Source organism: Nothobranchius furzeri, chromosome 1 (assembly GCF_043380555.1).
Source record: "Nothobranchius furzeri strain GRZ-AD chromosome 1, NfurGRZ-RIMD1, whole genome shotgun sequence".
NCBI lineage: Eukaryota > Metazoa > Chordata > Actinopteri > Cyprinodontiformes > Nothobranchiidae > Nothobranchius > Nothobranchius furzeri.
Genome location: NC_091741.1, coordinates 62,866,992 through 62,880,794, shown reverse-complemented (window position 1 = coordinate 62,880,794; position 13,803 = coordinate 62,866,992). Strand labels below are relative to the sequence as shown.

Genomic DNA, 13,803 nt, shown 5'->3' with positions numbered 1-13,803 from the left:
GCCTGCCGGAGCCCTACGCAAGGACGGATAATGGCGTTGCGTGTCTCCGCACTGACGCAGACGGAGAAGCATAAATCAGGCTTTAGTTGACGAACAGATGGCCGGACATTCTCCTTCAGGATGTTTTGGTAGACAGTAGAATTCATGGTTCCATTTACCACAGCAAGCCTTCCAGTTCCTGAAGCAGCAAAACAACCCCAGACCATCACACTACCACCACCATATTTTACTGTTGGTATGATCTTTGTCTGAAATGCTGTGTTACTTCTACGCCAGATGTAACGGGACATTTGCCTTCCAAAAAGTTCAACTTTTCTCATCAGTCCGCAAGGTATTTTCCCCAAAAGTCTTGGCAATCATTGAGATGCTTCATAGCAAAATTGAGACCAGCCCTAATGTTCTTTTTGCTTAACAGTGGTTTGCGTCTGGGAAATCTGTCATGCAGGCCATTTTTGCCCAGTCTTTCTTATGGTGGAGTCGTGAATACTGACCTTAATTGAGGCAAGTGAGGCCTGCAGTTCTTTAGAAGTTGTCCTGGGGTCTTTTGTGACCTCTCGGATGAGTTGTCTCTACGCTCTTGGGGTAATTTTGGTCGGCCACCCACTCCTGGGAAGGTTCACCACTGTTCCATGTTGTTGCCATTTGTAGATAATGGCTCTCACTGTGGTTCGCTGGAGTCCCAAAACTTTAGAAATGGCTTTATAACCTTTACCAGACTGATAGATCTCAATTAGGGCTGCAACAAACGATTATTTGGATAATCGATTAATCGGATGGGGTCTCGACACGATTAATCGATTAATCGGATTACATAGGGACATTTTTAAAAACTGCTAGGGAAACGTTATTTTTCTCCTTCCTTCACTTTATTAAACACAACATTATTAGAAAACAGTTCAATAGCAGAAAAACAACATGCCATCACCTAAATTGTCTTATAAGGTGTATAGACAGAGACCCTAAGCTACACCTATCTGTGACCTAAAATGCTTGGTCCAAGTTAAACAGCTTAAAGAGCAAGTCACCCCCAAATCTACTTTTTATTGCTGATAAACTATATAAATGCGTGTCTAATCGTGCTGCAGACACGTGTAGTCAATAGTTTTGTACTTTAGTGCATTTTAGTTAAAATTTTAATTTTCTGCCTAAAACTGTCAGTGTTGTGCCGTTGTCAGGTAAAAACTCTGCACTGCATTAGAATTTAAATCTGCCACCGCTATTGGCTAAGAGGTATGCTATGATGTAAACTGGTCCTTATGATGTCACAATGCCGTTGTGAGCCTGTGTGTGTGTATTTGTTAGAGGCTCCGCCCTCTCTGTCTGCTAGGCAACAGCATTTGTTGCATTTTTCAAACATGAAGAGGGAGTGAAGGAAGTTTCTTGTAGGGGGTGACTTGCTCTTTAAAGAGCAAGTCAACCCCTACCAGAGTCTAACTCCACTCCTGCTTTATGTTTGAAAAATGCAACACATGCTGTTGCCTGGCAGACCGAGAGGGCGGAGCCGCTAACAAATACACACACACTCAGGCTCACGACAGCATTGTGACATCATAATGTACCAGTTTACATCATAGCATACTTCTTAGCCAATAGCGGTGGCAGATTTAAATTCAAATACAGTGCAGAGTTTTTACCTGACAACGGCACAACACTGACAGTTTTAGGCAGAATATTTAAATTTGAACTAAGATGCACTGAAGTGCCAAATTATTGACGACACGTGTCTGCAGCACGATTAGACACTCGTTTATTTAGTTTATCAGCAAAAAAAAGTTTATTTGGGGGTGACTTGCTCTTTAAGGGCAATTCTCATCTGTTTTGTTTGATCTCATCCGTAGACATTTATTATAACTGGGGATGTCAAACAACTAATTTTTAAATGTAATTAAACACAGGCTGTGATTTAATTAAAATTAATCACTACCGTATTTCCAAAAATGACTGAAAAAATACCAAATAAAACAAAAGTAAATGAATGCCACCCTCCTTGTGATGATGCCCTGGGCAACTGCCATAAAGTCACATCAAGAAATCCTGCTGATCATTCCAATGATCCCAAATAGACTCACATTAGACCACATGAAAGCAACTGAACCCAAAAATATATTAACCAGTATATAACTGCACTCTCACACAACACGCCTGCAGCAACAGTTAGGACTCCTCCCTCCCTTTTAAAAGCATTTTCGCTTCTGAGGACATTGTGGTTGTAAAACCACATGTTAGTAGTCTGGCCCCGGTGTGATCAACCAGTTTCTGCGGGAATGTGACGGCGGAACCGGTTCGCAGCGGCGCGAGCCCCCCCCCCCCCCCCCCCCCCCCCCCGCCTATCTAATAGCGTCGCGCTTACAATTTTATGGACTTTTTTTACGAGCTGAGGGCATGTCTAGCCTGTGTAATAATCCGGGGCTTGGGTGAATCACTTTTGAAAAGTTTTTAACTTACCCGGACACCGAGCTCTCTCCCTCCTCGCTGATGATTCTGACATGCTTGCGTTTAAGACGCTGCATCATCACCGTAGTATCCCCATGCCATGCTAAGTCTGACCTACAAACGTTGAATGTCTTCGCCTGATTTAACTGAAAATGCTCGCAAACTTTAGAAGTTTTTACTTTTTTGGAGTCTCGCTGCTTCTGCCATGTTCCTCTTACAAACACCTGCCGGGTCTCCACCGGTCTGCGCGCAACGGCGGGCAGGAGGGGAGGGGGCTTTTGGAGGAGTTGCGCAACACAACGAATCGATGACGCAATTCGTTGCCAACGCTTTTAGTAATCGATTTTCATCGAATTTATGGATTCGTTGTTGCAGCCCTAATCTCAATTACTTTTGTTCTCATTTGTTCTTGAATTTCTTTGGATCTTCGCATAATGTCTAGCTTTTGAGGTGCTTTTGGTCTACTTCTCTGTGTCAGGCAGCTCATATTTAAGTGATTCCTTGATTGAAGCAGGTGTGGCAGTAATCAGGCTTGGAGGTGGCTACAGAAATTGAACTCAGGTGTGAAACACCACAGTTGGGTTATTTTTTAACAAGGGGGCAATTACTTTTTCACACAGGGCAATGTAGGTTTGGATTTTGTTCGCTCCCTAAATAATAAAAACCATCATTTGAAAACTGCATCTTGTGTTTACTTGTGTTATCTTTGACTAATGGTTAAATGTGTTTGATGATCAGAAACTTTTTGTGTGACAAACATGCAAAATAATAAGAAATCAGGAAGGGGGCAAATAGTTTTTCACACCACTGTAGATCTTTAGAACATCTGGAGGCTGTGGCTGCTGTGTTCATCAGAGGATGAGTGGCACCACAAAGGCCAGACGGTGGGATTCCCTTAGACAGTATGAAAGTGTTAAGGAGGAACTGGGCACAAATCAAAGAAAGCTGCAGGAAACGACTGAGATCCAAAGTTTAACCGAATCATAGATAAATGTCCAAGAGTTTTTGTTTTACACTGTAAAGGGTGTAAAATTATGATGGCTCCTTCTCTTGTCTCCAGGACGTGGCTTTGTTGGAGCTCAATGAGTCAGACAGCTACTCTGAGGAGGATGAGGAGACATCGGACTCTGAGGAGGATTTAGACTCTGAGGATGGTACCAGAGAAATCACAGAACAGAACCTCAAGCTGCCTGGAGACCTGGGCAGAAAGCAGAAAGTCGTCATCCAGGTTCTGGAACGTCAGGGAGACTAGATGAGTCGACCACAAAGACTTCTGGAGCAGTTTTAGTCTTCAGTGTAAGTTTGGGTTTTTTTTTTTAATCGCCTCAGTGGATTCTTTAAATTCTTCTAAATGGACTAAAGAAAAGATGAAAGACTGCTGAGTGAAACAAGAGGAAAGTCTTTTTTAGTGATGGGACAGTTGACCTCTGACCTCTACATACTTCAGTGTTAACGTGAAGACTGGACTAACTTTATGTAGTCAAGTTTTCTTGTGTCACTTTATACATGACTGTCAGAGAAGCAGTTTGGTCCAAGTGGTAAAAATAAAACAATAAAACATTTTCAAACTCACTTTTCTAATTTTCCTATGTGGGAAAAAGAACCAGATCCAGGTCAGAGGAGGGAACTCGGGAGGCAGGATGTGATCTCTGTCACACAGTAAGACTGATTATGTTTGTTAGTTAAACATTTGGGGATTTGGGTGCTTATTTCTCCAGTTCTGTATCATATTAAAGGTTTTTTTAAGGTGATGTGAAGGTAATAAAGGCTGAAAATTTTGGCTTCATAAAACATCCGAAGGCAGGCTAATCTGGCACTTCTAAAGAAAAACATGCACAGGTGCAGTTTAAATGTTTGTAGTTTTGGTACAAATCATGAACTCCCAGAGGTTTGATGCTGTTTCTGTTGGAAAATGTGATGTTTTATTTAATGCAGACGTTTCTCATGATCAGAAATCTCTAGAAGAATTGGATGTTTTATAAAGCCTCAGTGTTTATCTGTTACTTCATGTTGTCACATTTATTTTGTCACTAAATAAAATGTCTGAACATGCCGGTGTGGTGAGTGAGTTGTTTTTGCAGGCCAGGAACTCCTGTTGGTTCACCACACTACAATTAAACATTCTGGATAGAAGAAGAAATGTATTTACCGTATATAACAGATAAAATCACAAAGTGCTTCAGAAAAACTATAAATATAAAAGCAGATGCAAAAAAAAAAAACAAGTTCCAAATACAGAAAATTTAGAATTTGTAAAAAATATTTAGATGAGTTCATCTCTAAATATTTTAACAATTATTCATTCATTTGATTTATTCAGTCAGAAATATAACAAAACATAATATAATCATAAAACATAAAGCATTACATTTAAAGTGACTGAAAAGGCTCAGGCAGAATTATATTAAAATAATGTCCTTGTTAATATAATAGTAAATAATTAAAACAGACTCTGTCAAACTGATATGCCCTCAACTCTGTACCTGGTATAAATGTTGTATTTATTTTTAAACAGAATCATAGTAACACATTTCCTTAATGCCCCCTCCATCCTCTTCCACAGTCTTGCTCCACATAACAAAACATAAAAGATTTTACTTGTACGTGCAAAAGGAATTCTGAAATGAAATTGTTCCCGTAATTTATAACCCCATTCTTTCTCAATGAATAATTTTTAGATGTTTTCTGGTAATAGTTTGTTTCTTGCTAGAAATAATATTTGTGCTGTCTGCAATTCCACGATGTCTCTGAATTTTAAGTGTTGACTGTATAATTTATTAGTGTGATCCCTATATCTTATCTTATGAATGATTCGTATAGCTTTCTTTTCCAAAATTATCAATTTAATTCCAAATTTACTAAAGAAATTAAGAAAAATGAAACGACTCCATGTTGTGAACTCAGTTTTTAAAGTGTTGTCCAGGTTTTTAGACGGCCACTACGAACAGAACACCACCTAGATATCTGTAATGATGGAGTTGCACCCGCTCATATCACCACGGCAACCCTGGAGGGTCCGGCATCACTCCAGGATGTGGAGTGCAAACACGCCTTTCCTTACATTTCTGTCATCAAAGGCGTGTGTCCAACCCTTTCCCACCCCAGGACTAAAAATGAGCCAACCCAGGACCCCTCCATGTTCCAGAGCTCAAGGGGTTCCCACCTTATTCCCAGTTTCCACTCAGCCTTCAGCCATCCAGGGTGATTGTTTCAGGCTGACCTCTTGGACTGTTTACCACTGTTAGTCATTGTTTCCTCTAACTCAAATATAAGCAGATGGTATGCATACTTTTAGCTTTATTCAACTTTAATAACTTTCACAGCTTTTTTTTCTTTTAGGGAACAGTTGTCACATGGCTCTGCCTTTGGGCCATTTCAGAATCCTCCCTGCTGTTTTTCACTAGAGACAAAGAGAATAGAAAGGTTTGTTGCTGTAGAAATAGGAAAAGACACTTTGCTGTTAAATACTGATTTTATTCTCATTTATTAAAAACCGTATTTACATAAAAGTCATATTTGACATTGAAGAAAAGTGGATGTCTACTTTTGGAGACTTAGAAAAAGTATAAAAAGCAGTTGTGACAAATTATTCATTTTAGTGTTTTAGAATTATTTTTGGGACAGAATTTCTTTATCATTATGCCAAAATAGAGATAAAGTCGTGTGTGTGTGCGCAAAGTGCCTTGATAGAACCAACAACAGCAAATCTACAATCGTTGGGTACAGAGGGTGATTTTCTTTTAAGACATACGTTGTTCAAAACAAGGCATCAGGGCTACCTTTAATTGCTGATCCAAGATCAGCTTTAAACATTTCATTGAAATTATTTCAAGCAGACACTGAGATATGACTGATTTATGGAGCTCTTTTAAACCTGATAGATTCCCAAATGTGTTGCTTCCATCCATGCTTTCGTTCTTTTTTAAACACAGAAACAGTTTTGTTTACCTGTTTGTAGCTACGGTTTCGCCGACAGCTGCCGGCTTCTTCAGGCTGACGCTGATGGTGGCGTCACTTCCTTCTCCGTTTATCTGCGGGCAGCAGAGGACGTTGTCGCCCTCTACTGCCCGCTCTCCCCTCTCCGACGATGCAGTCCCATGCGTGGTCCAGCGTGTAAACTCCGTCGTCCCTGTTCATGGTCCCACATCCACGTCTCCTTATCTCGATTGCTTCCTTGATCCATCTTTTGTATTTTTGTTGTTCAGTGGTTATGATCCGTGTGTTGTCCCAGTCCATTATGTGGTTTTCTCTTAAGCAATGATCTGTTACGGCTGACTTTTTTATTGTACTTTCTGCTTCTTCTTTTGCTGCTCTTGTGTGTTTACGATTTGCCTCTTTCTCGCACTCCTTTCTGTGTTCTATTGTCCGTGTATTGAGTTGGCGTCCGGTTTCTCCTATGTATGTTTTATTGCATATTTTGCATGGGATTTCGTAGATGACTCCACATTTTTGTCCAGCTGATATAAAAAATGTGGAGTCATCTACGAAATCCCAACCCTAACTGTAGCTACTAACAGGTAAACAAAACTGTTTCTGTGTTTAAAAAAGAACGAAAGCATGGATTTAGAAAGACACAGCAAGAACACACCTAAGGTGTTGCTTCCATTTTCTTCACTGACTTTGCTCCACCAGGACCAACATAACATCCCTAGAGCTACTTTGTTACAAACACGGATGAAGCCCAGTTGTTACATCACTTCCTGTGTGAGCACTCTAAGGTCCTACACCAGAATGATAAACCTGAAACATTTAACTAAACATCACCTCTGTCCAGGGAGAAAAAACTCTCAGAAAAGGTGTTGAAGTAGAACCATCATGAGATGTTTCAAGCAGAAAAAAAGAATAACATTAGGAGCGATGCTCTGTTGTAGTGTCAAACCAAATGTGTCTTTTATGTTTATTTATAGAGAAGTGAAATGTTCCATGAGACCACCAGATGTGTAAGAAAGAACATGTTAACCTTGTTTAACCCTCTGATGCATGAATTATGAAATCTTCAACCATGATTTTTTAAACAAATTTTTTTCATTCATCTTTAGGTGTGAATGAAACAAATTTCAACAAATATTTTTTGTAACATTTTGGTAATTTACAAATAATTTATTACATGTCCATCTCAGTGGACAGCGTGCATTCTGAACATGAAATATGTTGGCTTGACTTACTGAAGTCCAAATGGAGGGGCTCACATACAATAAAGTCTTCAACAGCTGTGCTTAATAGCAAAAACAAATAACAATTTTGAGTACCTGTCCACTGTAGTGACCATTATGCATCAAAGGGTTAAGATACGAGGCAAACACCTGCCCCAAGTTGTGTGTCAAAGCACCCAAACCCTGGAGCTGTTCCTACAGTTCCCGCTGACACTGTTCAGGTAGACACTGATGCTGGATGTCTGAGTTTCTTCATCAACAGATGTGTCTTAGCGGAGCTAGAAGAGTCAGGGCATCAGTACTCAATAGTCACTGCTTTGGTCTTGAGGTATTCCAGGAGGGCGTCCTCCCCTGTGGGCGGGACAGAGATGAGACTTGTTGGGTCAGATGCTTTATTAGTGATTCATGGATAAAGGAGAACATCTGTATGTGTTTTATAACTATCATTTATATTAGGGATGTAAGAAAACATCGATATGGCAATATATCGCGATTTTTCCCTCTAGCAATATTACATCGATATTCAAAAGCCGTGTATCTAATACTTGAAAGAATTTACTTGCAAACTTTTGTGTATTTTCTTTTCGTTTTGTGCAATTCAGTCGCCACCCGCTAGTTAGCAGCAGTGTGCAACAGGTTTTGTTTCCACCATTGAACTGTAAATCCCTCCATCATGGTTCAGAGACCTCATGTTAAACATGTTACGTATCAGCTTGGACTGTTTATTGAACATTCTTACAATAAATTCAGTAAAAAAAATTGCTTGTAACGTCTGACTGAATGTATCGCAATGTATCGTGATGTCGTATCGCCTCCCCTGTATCATGATATGTATCGTGTCGCCAGAATTTCAGAAATACACATCCCTGATTTATATGGTGATAGCAGCAGCTTTGAGTGATGCTGCAGTCGTCACATGCAGGAACAGCTTGCAGCAAGGCAACGAAGACCATATTTAAACAACCAAGGAGTTTATACTAACCCAGGTCTTTGCCGAATCCCGACTGTTTGAAGCCTCCAAATGGTGATGCCACGTCCGTCTTGTTGTACGTGTTAACGAACACAGTTCCTGCCTCCAGCCGTTCACTCACATACATGGCCTTGTTGATGTCACGTGTGAAAACCCCCGAGGCAAGGCCATACTCGGTGTCGTTGGCTCTCTGAAGCACACCATCCACATCACTGGCGTGTGGGAGGAGTCAACAGAGGAAGACGGGGCATGTTAGGGATTATACCGAAGCTCTGGAACAAAACGGCATTCAGACTCACTGACCCAGTTTTGAATTTAGACACCACCATGACCGGACCGAAGGACTCCTCTTTAGCAATGAACATGTGGTCCTCCACATCGGTGAACACTGTTGGCTCCATGAAGAAGCCTGAAGACAAGAAGAACAAAACTCATTCTTCATCCATCCATGCACACCCATCCATCCACCCACCCACCAACCCACCAACCCATGCAAACATCCATCCATGCATTTATCCTTGAATTTATCCATCCATCCATCCATCCACCCACCCACCCACATAGATTCTCCCTGAATAAGGAAACGTTCTACCATCCAATAATCTGAAGGACCTGAAGCAAACACATTAGATGTAGAAATGTCAGAAGGTTGAGATTCACCTGGCCTGTCCACCTGTCGACCTCCATACACCAACATGGCTCCCTCCTTCACCCCCGCCTCACAGTACTCCAGCAGTTTGTCCAGGTGGGCTTTGTGATTCTGGGGGCCGTGGTCCGTGGAGCGATCCAGAGGGTCTCCAATCTTCATTTTCTTAATCTCCTCCACCTTGTGCAGTAGAAGAAATTCATTAAAAAATACCAGTTCAAATATCACCCAGCTGTGTCATTTCTTCTTTCATTCATGTAGCACATTTGAGAGATAAAAAACACAAAGTGCTCCATCACAAAAACCTAAATACATGAAATATCTTTAGCTGCTGTGCTAACGTTTCATTCTATCAATATACCTAAAAACTAAGAGAATTCATTTAACAAAACAAGACATTTCTGCTTAAAGCAACTGGACCACTCAGGGTTTAACCCCTAGATTTTCATTCAATTAGAAATGAAAGGTTATAAGATTTACCCATTTGTTTTCTACTTTAATGATTTTACCTTTTTTTCTCATGTACCGTGTTCAGCGCCTTGGGCTTCCCGACAGGAAGGCACTTTATAAATAAAGCTTTGATTGATTAAACATTAATTTATATGTAAACAATAACCCACCACTCGACTGATGAACTCATCGTGTATCGACTCCTCCACAAACAGACGCCCTGCAGCGATGCAGTTCTCACCCTTGTTGAAGAACACAGAACTCATGCCCTATAGAAACACACACACACACACACACACTGAACAAGTGTAGATTTTTATGATCATCCACAAGCTCAGAAGACGTTTTCACAAAATCATCCAAAATCCTTAAAATTAACATCTTCATCTGTAATTTAGCCATTTGGTCTGGTAAATATGAGGAATTTTCTGTGAAAGTTTCAAGGCATTTAATAAAATGAGTATGTTGAAGGTTTTTCTTTTTATTCTGACATCGTTTTTCCAACATGTATGAACTCATAAAACCATGTGTACTTCATTAAATCTGCTGTGCGTATTTATTGGTCTATGAAATGTGAGCTAATCAGAGCTTAAGAGGACATGTCCCTCACCATACGGACAGCCTTGTCCATGTCACAGTCACTGAAGATGATGAGAGGTGACTTTCCTCCTAGCTCCAGGGAAACCTTCTTCAGGTTACTGATAGCACAGCTGTGGGAGAAAAACCACAGAGATGGAGTGAAAAATAAAGCTGGTCAGTGATCTAAACCTAGAAAGGACGAGTCTGCCTCTTCTCACCTCTTCATGATCTGCTTGCCGATCGGCGTAGAGCCGGTGAAGCCTAGCTTGCGAATGTCTGGGTGGTCAGACAAACGTTGTCCTACCATGCCACCTGATGGACACATGCAACAAAGTATTACAGACAATTTAATTAAATAAACTGGAGGAATAATGAAACTCCTGTCATGCACCAGCTCTACTCGAATGCAGTGATAGGACGGTTGGAGGTTTCTGTTTGTATCTCGGTGAATCAGAGAAAAGCAGAACATTGTGTTGAATTCTCTCGTTTACAGTCACCTGTGCTTCAAACAATGTCAGCAAAATCTAAAAACTACTCTAGACACCTGGAGGTCAGATCGAACAAAAAATAATGAGAAAACTTACCGGAAGAAGTGATTATTTGGATCATCGATTAATCGGATGGGGGCTCGACTTGATTAATCGGATTGAATGGGAAAATTTAAATCAAATCAAACTTTATTTATAAAGTGCTTTTCATTAAAAAAAATGTAACTCAAAGTGCTTTACAGATCAAAAAGACTCCACATATCCCACAAATGTCATTAAGTAAATTCCTCAGTTAAAAACTGCTAGGGAAACATTTTTCCTCTCCTTCCTTTACTTTATTTAACAACTAAACGTGATTAGAAAACAGCCCAATAGCATGCAAAACAACATGCTATCACCTAAATGTATCCATACTTAAACGATGATCAGTAAAACTATTAAGTATTTCATTAACAGGTTCAGTAGTAAACTACTGGTAATGCTAATAACATTTCAGATCTACTGCAAAACGTTTGGCAAAATACGGTTTAAATAATGTTCACAGACAGCTGTGTTAGTGAATTACATGCTACAGTGGCTTGCCATAATCCTGCAGCGGTGTTTAGAAGGGCAGACTCGAACCTGTCGGCAGTGGTTCTGCTGCATAGCGCTGCAGACAGCTAAGAATAAACAGGATGGTGAGGTCTTACGCGTGTAGAGTTTAGACGTTCTTAGTTTCACAACCATCGTGTGTTTTCTGAACCCCACTTGATCATAAGCCTGTTACCTGCTAGCATTAGCTAATCTGACTGTTCTCGCACTTTTGATCCCAAACTGTTTTTGCCTTTGTGTCTTGCTGGTTTCTGTTTTCCTCCACACCACTTAGATTAGCACATGGTGCGTCAGTAGCAGCAAATTACTGTTCTAAGTTTGTCGTTCCTCATCAATACACCGGCTTTCTCTCTCTTTCTGATCTGCCTCAGTCTGCTCTGTTGCCTCCGTGAGCTGTGCGCATTGACTGTTAAATGCGTTGCCAACACATTTCTTCATCGATTTTTATCGATTCGTTGTTGCAGCCCCATTTCTGTCAAAATGCTTTGATAAAAGCTCATTTAAGAAAAACGCGTGTTTACCTGAGCCAGGTAAAATATTGATGACTCCTTTAGGGATGCCAGCTTTCACAGAAAGCTCAGCGAATTTCAATGCAGTCAACGGGGTCACCTGTAGAAGAAGTGAATGGATTCATCCCAGAGGTCATTTTAGATTCATGTGCAAGCAGCTTTCTAGCACTGACACAGAGAAATAACACAAAACAAGAATGGTTTATATTTTTTTTTCCTAAGCAAAACATGCTTACCTGTGCAGGTTTTAGAACTAGCGTGTTTCCAGCTGCAAGACAGGCAGCGCTCTTCCAGGCCAGCATCATGAGAGGGTAGTTCCAGGGGATAACTATAGCACAAACTCTGCCACAGACCAAAAAACTGGAGTAAATGACTGTAGACAGAAACTAACAAGATGTTTAGATGATTTAAGAGTAGATCTCTACCCTAAAGGTTCTTTCCTGGTGAAGGTCAGGTTGCGGTTGGGCCTGGCTTGATTGATAGGGATGGTCTTGCCCTGCCACAAGCCAGAGAAAAACAGTTGCACTCATTTTTAACAAGATGAAGCTGATTAAACATTGTTTTGCTGTGATGATCCAAATGGAACATTATCCAACCTGGATTTTGTCACACCAGCCTGCAAAGTAGCGGAAAGTCTGGATGGACATGCCTACGTGTGTCTTCAGGGCCAATGTGTACACAGCTCCAGAGTCGATGCTCTCGATGGTTGCCAACTCCTCCTGGTGTTCCTCCATAAGGTCTGCTAGCCTGGAGGTCAGCAGCACATCAGGGGATGTTTCAGCAGCACACATGCTTACACAGGTCAACGGCTTCTAGTTTATGCAGAACAGATCTAAACACGTCTAAAACATCTCTGCACCCAGAAAGCTGCGTCCGTCTGACATGAGTGAGAGAGTCTGAGTCAGAAGCCGTTAGAGATCTAAGGACCTGAGCGCTCAAACAACAACGAAGGAATGAAAGCGTGATCCCCACGTACTTGTACAGCAGACTTCCTCTATCTCTGGGGTTCATCTTGCCCCATGGTCCATTTTCAAAAGACTCTTTGGCAGCAGCCACGGCTCGGTCCACATCTTCCACCGAGGCGTAGGACACCTTGCAGATCGCCTGGGTGAAAAAGGTTCTGTTTGTAAGGTTCAGGTTAGAGGAGAAGCACGCTGAGCCAGGTTTCGAGGTGTGCAATAAAAAAACTAAATAAAAAAGAATCCTGGGCCTTACAGATCCGTCCGTAGGGTTGATGGTATCGTAGCTCTTGCCGTCTCCTGCATCCTCAAACCTGCCATTAATAAAACACTGATAGGGCATCTTCACTGTCATGTTGTTTATTTCTTTGGTGACCTGGGCGAGAAGAAAAGCATGAATCATTTCAGATTCATGTGAAAGGACTCCACACACACACACACACACACACACACACACACACACACACACACACACACACACACACACACACACACACACACGTGTTTTCATGACATATCAGTACCTATGACAAAAAGGTGACAAATGGGAACGTGCCTTTCCGAAGGGCCTAGAGGCATGGGAATCACAAAAAGTTTGACCCATGCTTCCAGGAACACGCCCATCTGTTGAGATTTTGGCTAGGGCAAAATTTTGGTCAAACCTGAATTTAATGCTACTTGTGAGGACACTGTCAGGTTTATGTGACTTATGAGTACCATAAGGTCACACACTGATATTTCATGTTTAGGTGAATTTTGAAGCCCATGGCTACACACACAATTTTCAGGTATACATGACTTATAAGGACCTGGTAAGGCTAGCATCTGTATTTTCAGCTTGGCTCTTGTTACAGGTTTTTGAAATTACAATATAATAGGCATAGATGTACAATAGTAACGATGACCAGTCAGGTAACTTCTGACTGAAATATCAGACATTCATGGGTTAATACAACACAGTAAATCTGAGCTGTATAGAGACTTAAAAAGAGACATAGCTCAAAAATGTGGTCAGTCTACTTTTT

The 13,803-nt window shown here is 41.0% G+C and overlaps 2 protein-coding genes across 2 annotated transcripts in view; one reads left to right on the top strand and one right to left on the bottom strand.

Moving 5' to 3' along the window:
- Positions 1 to 4,205, top strand: part of nopchap1 (NOP protein chaperone 1) — a 74,474-nt gene extending 70,269 nt beyond the window's left edge. Inside the window, exon 4 of the mRNA XM_054739469.2 lies at positions 3,494 to 4,205. Within this exon, the coding sequence (XP_054595444.2) occupies positions 3,494 to 3,685 (192 nt within the window). The 3' untranslated portion in view covers positions 3,686 to 4,205. The remainder of the gene's footprint in view (positions 1 to 3,493) is intronic.
- A 3,444-nt stretch (positions 4,206 to 7,649) lies between these two features.
- Positions 7,650 to 13,803, bottom strand: part of aldh1l2 (aldehyde dehydrogenase 1 family, member L2) — a 38,947-nt gene continuing 32,793 nt past the window's right edge. Inside the window, exons 11-23 of the mRNA XM_054739467.2 lie at positions 13,035 to 13,154; positions 12,796 to 12,923; positions 12,416 to 12,566; positions 12,245 to 12,315; positions 12,056 to 12,161; positions 11,832 to 11,919; positions 10,450 to 10,543; positions 10,263 to 10,362; positions 9,823 to 9,921; positions 9,217 to 9,382; positions 8,860 to 8,965; positions 8,569 to 8,768; positions 7,650 to 7,937 (exon numbers count right to left, since the gene is read on the bottom strand). Coding sequence (XP_054595442.2) covers positions 7,882 to 7,937; positions 8,569 to 8,768; positions 8,860 to 8,965; positions 9,217 to 9,382; positions 9,823 to 9,921; positions 10,263 to 10,362; positions 10,450 to 10,543; positions 11,832 to 11,919; positions 12,056 to 12,161; positions 12,245 to 12,315; positions 12,416 to 12,566; positions 12,796 to 12,923; positions 13,035 to 13,154 — 1,485 coding nt within the window. The 3' untranslated portion in view covers positions 7,650 to 7,881. The remainder of the gene's footprint in view (positions 7,938 to 8,568; positions 8,769 to 8,859; positions 8,966 to 9,216; positions 9,383 to 9,822; positions 9,922 to 10,262; positions 10,363 to 10,449; positions 10,544 to 11,831; positions 11,920 to 12,055; positions 12,162 to 12,244; positions 12,316 to 12,415; positions 12,567 to 12,795; positions 12,924 to 13,034; positions 13,155 to 13,803) is intronic.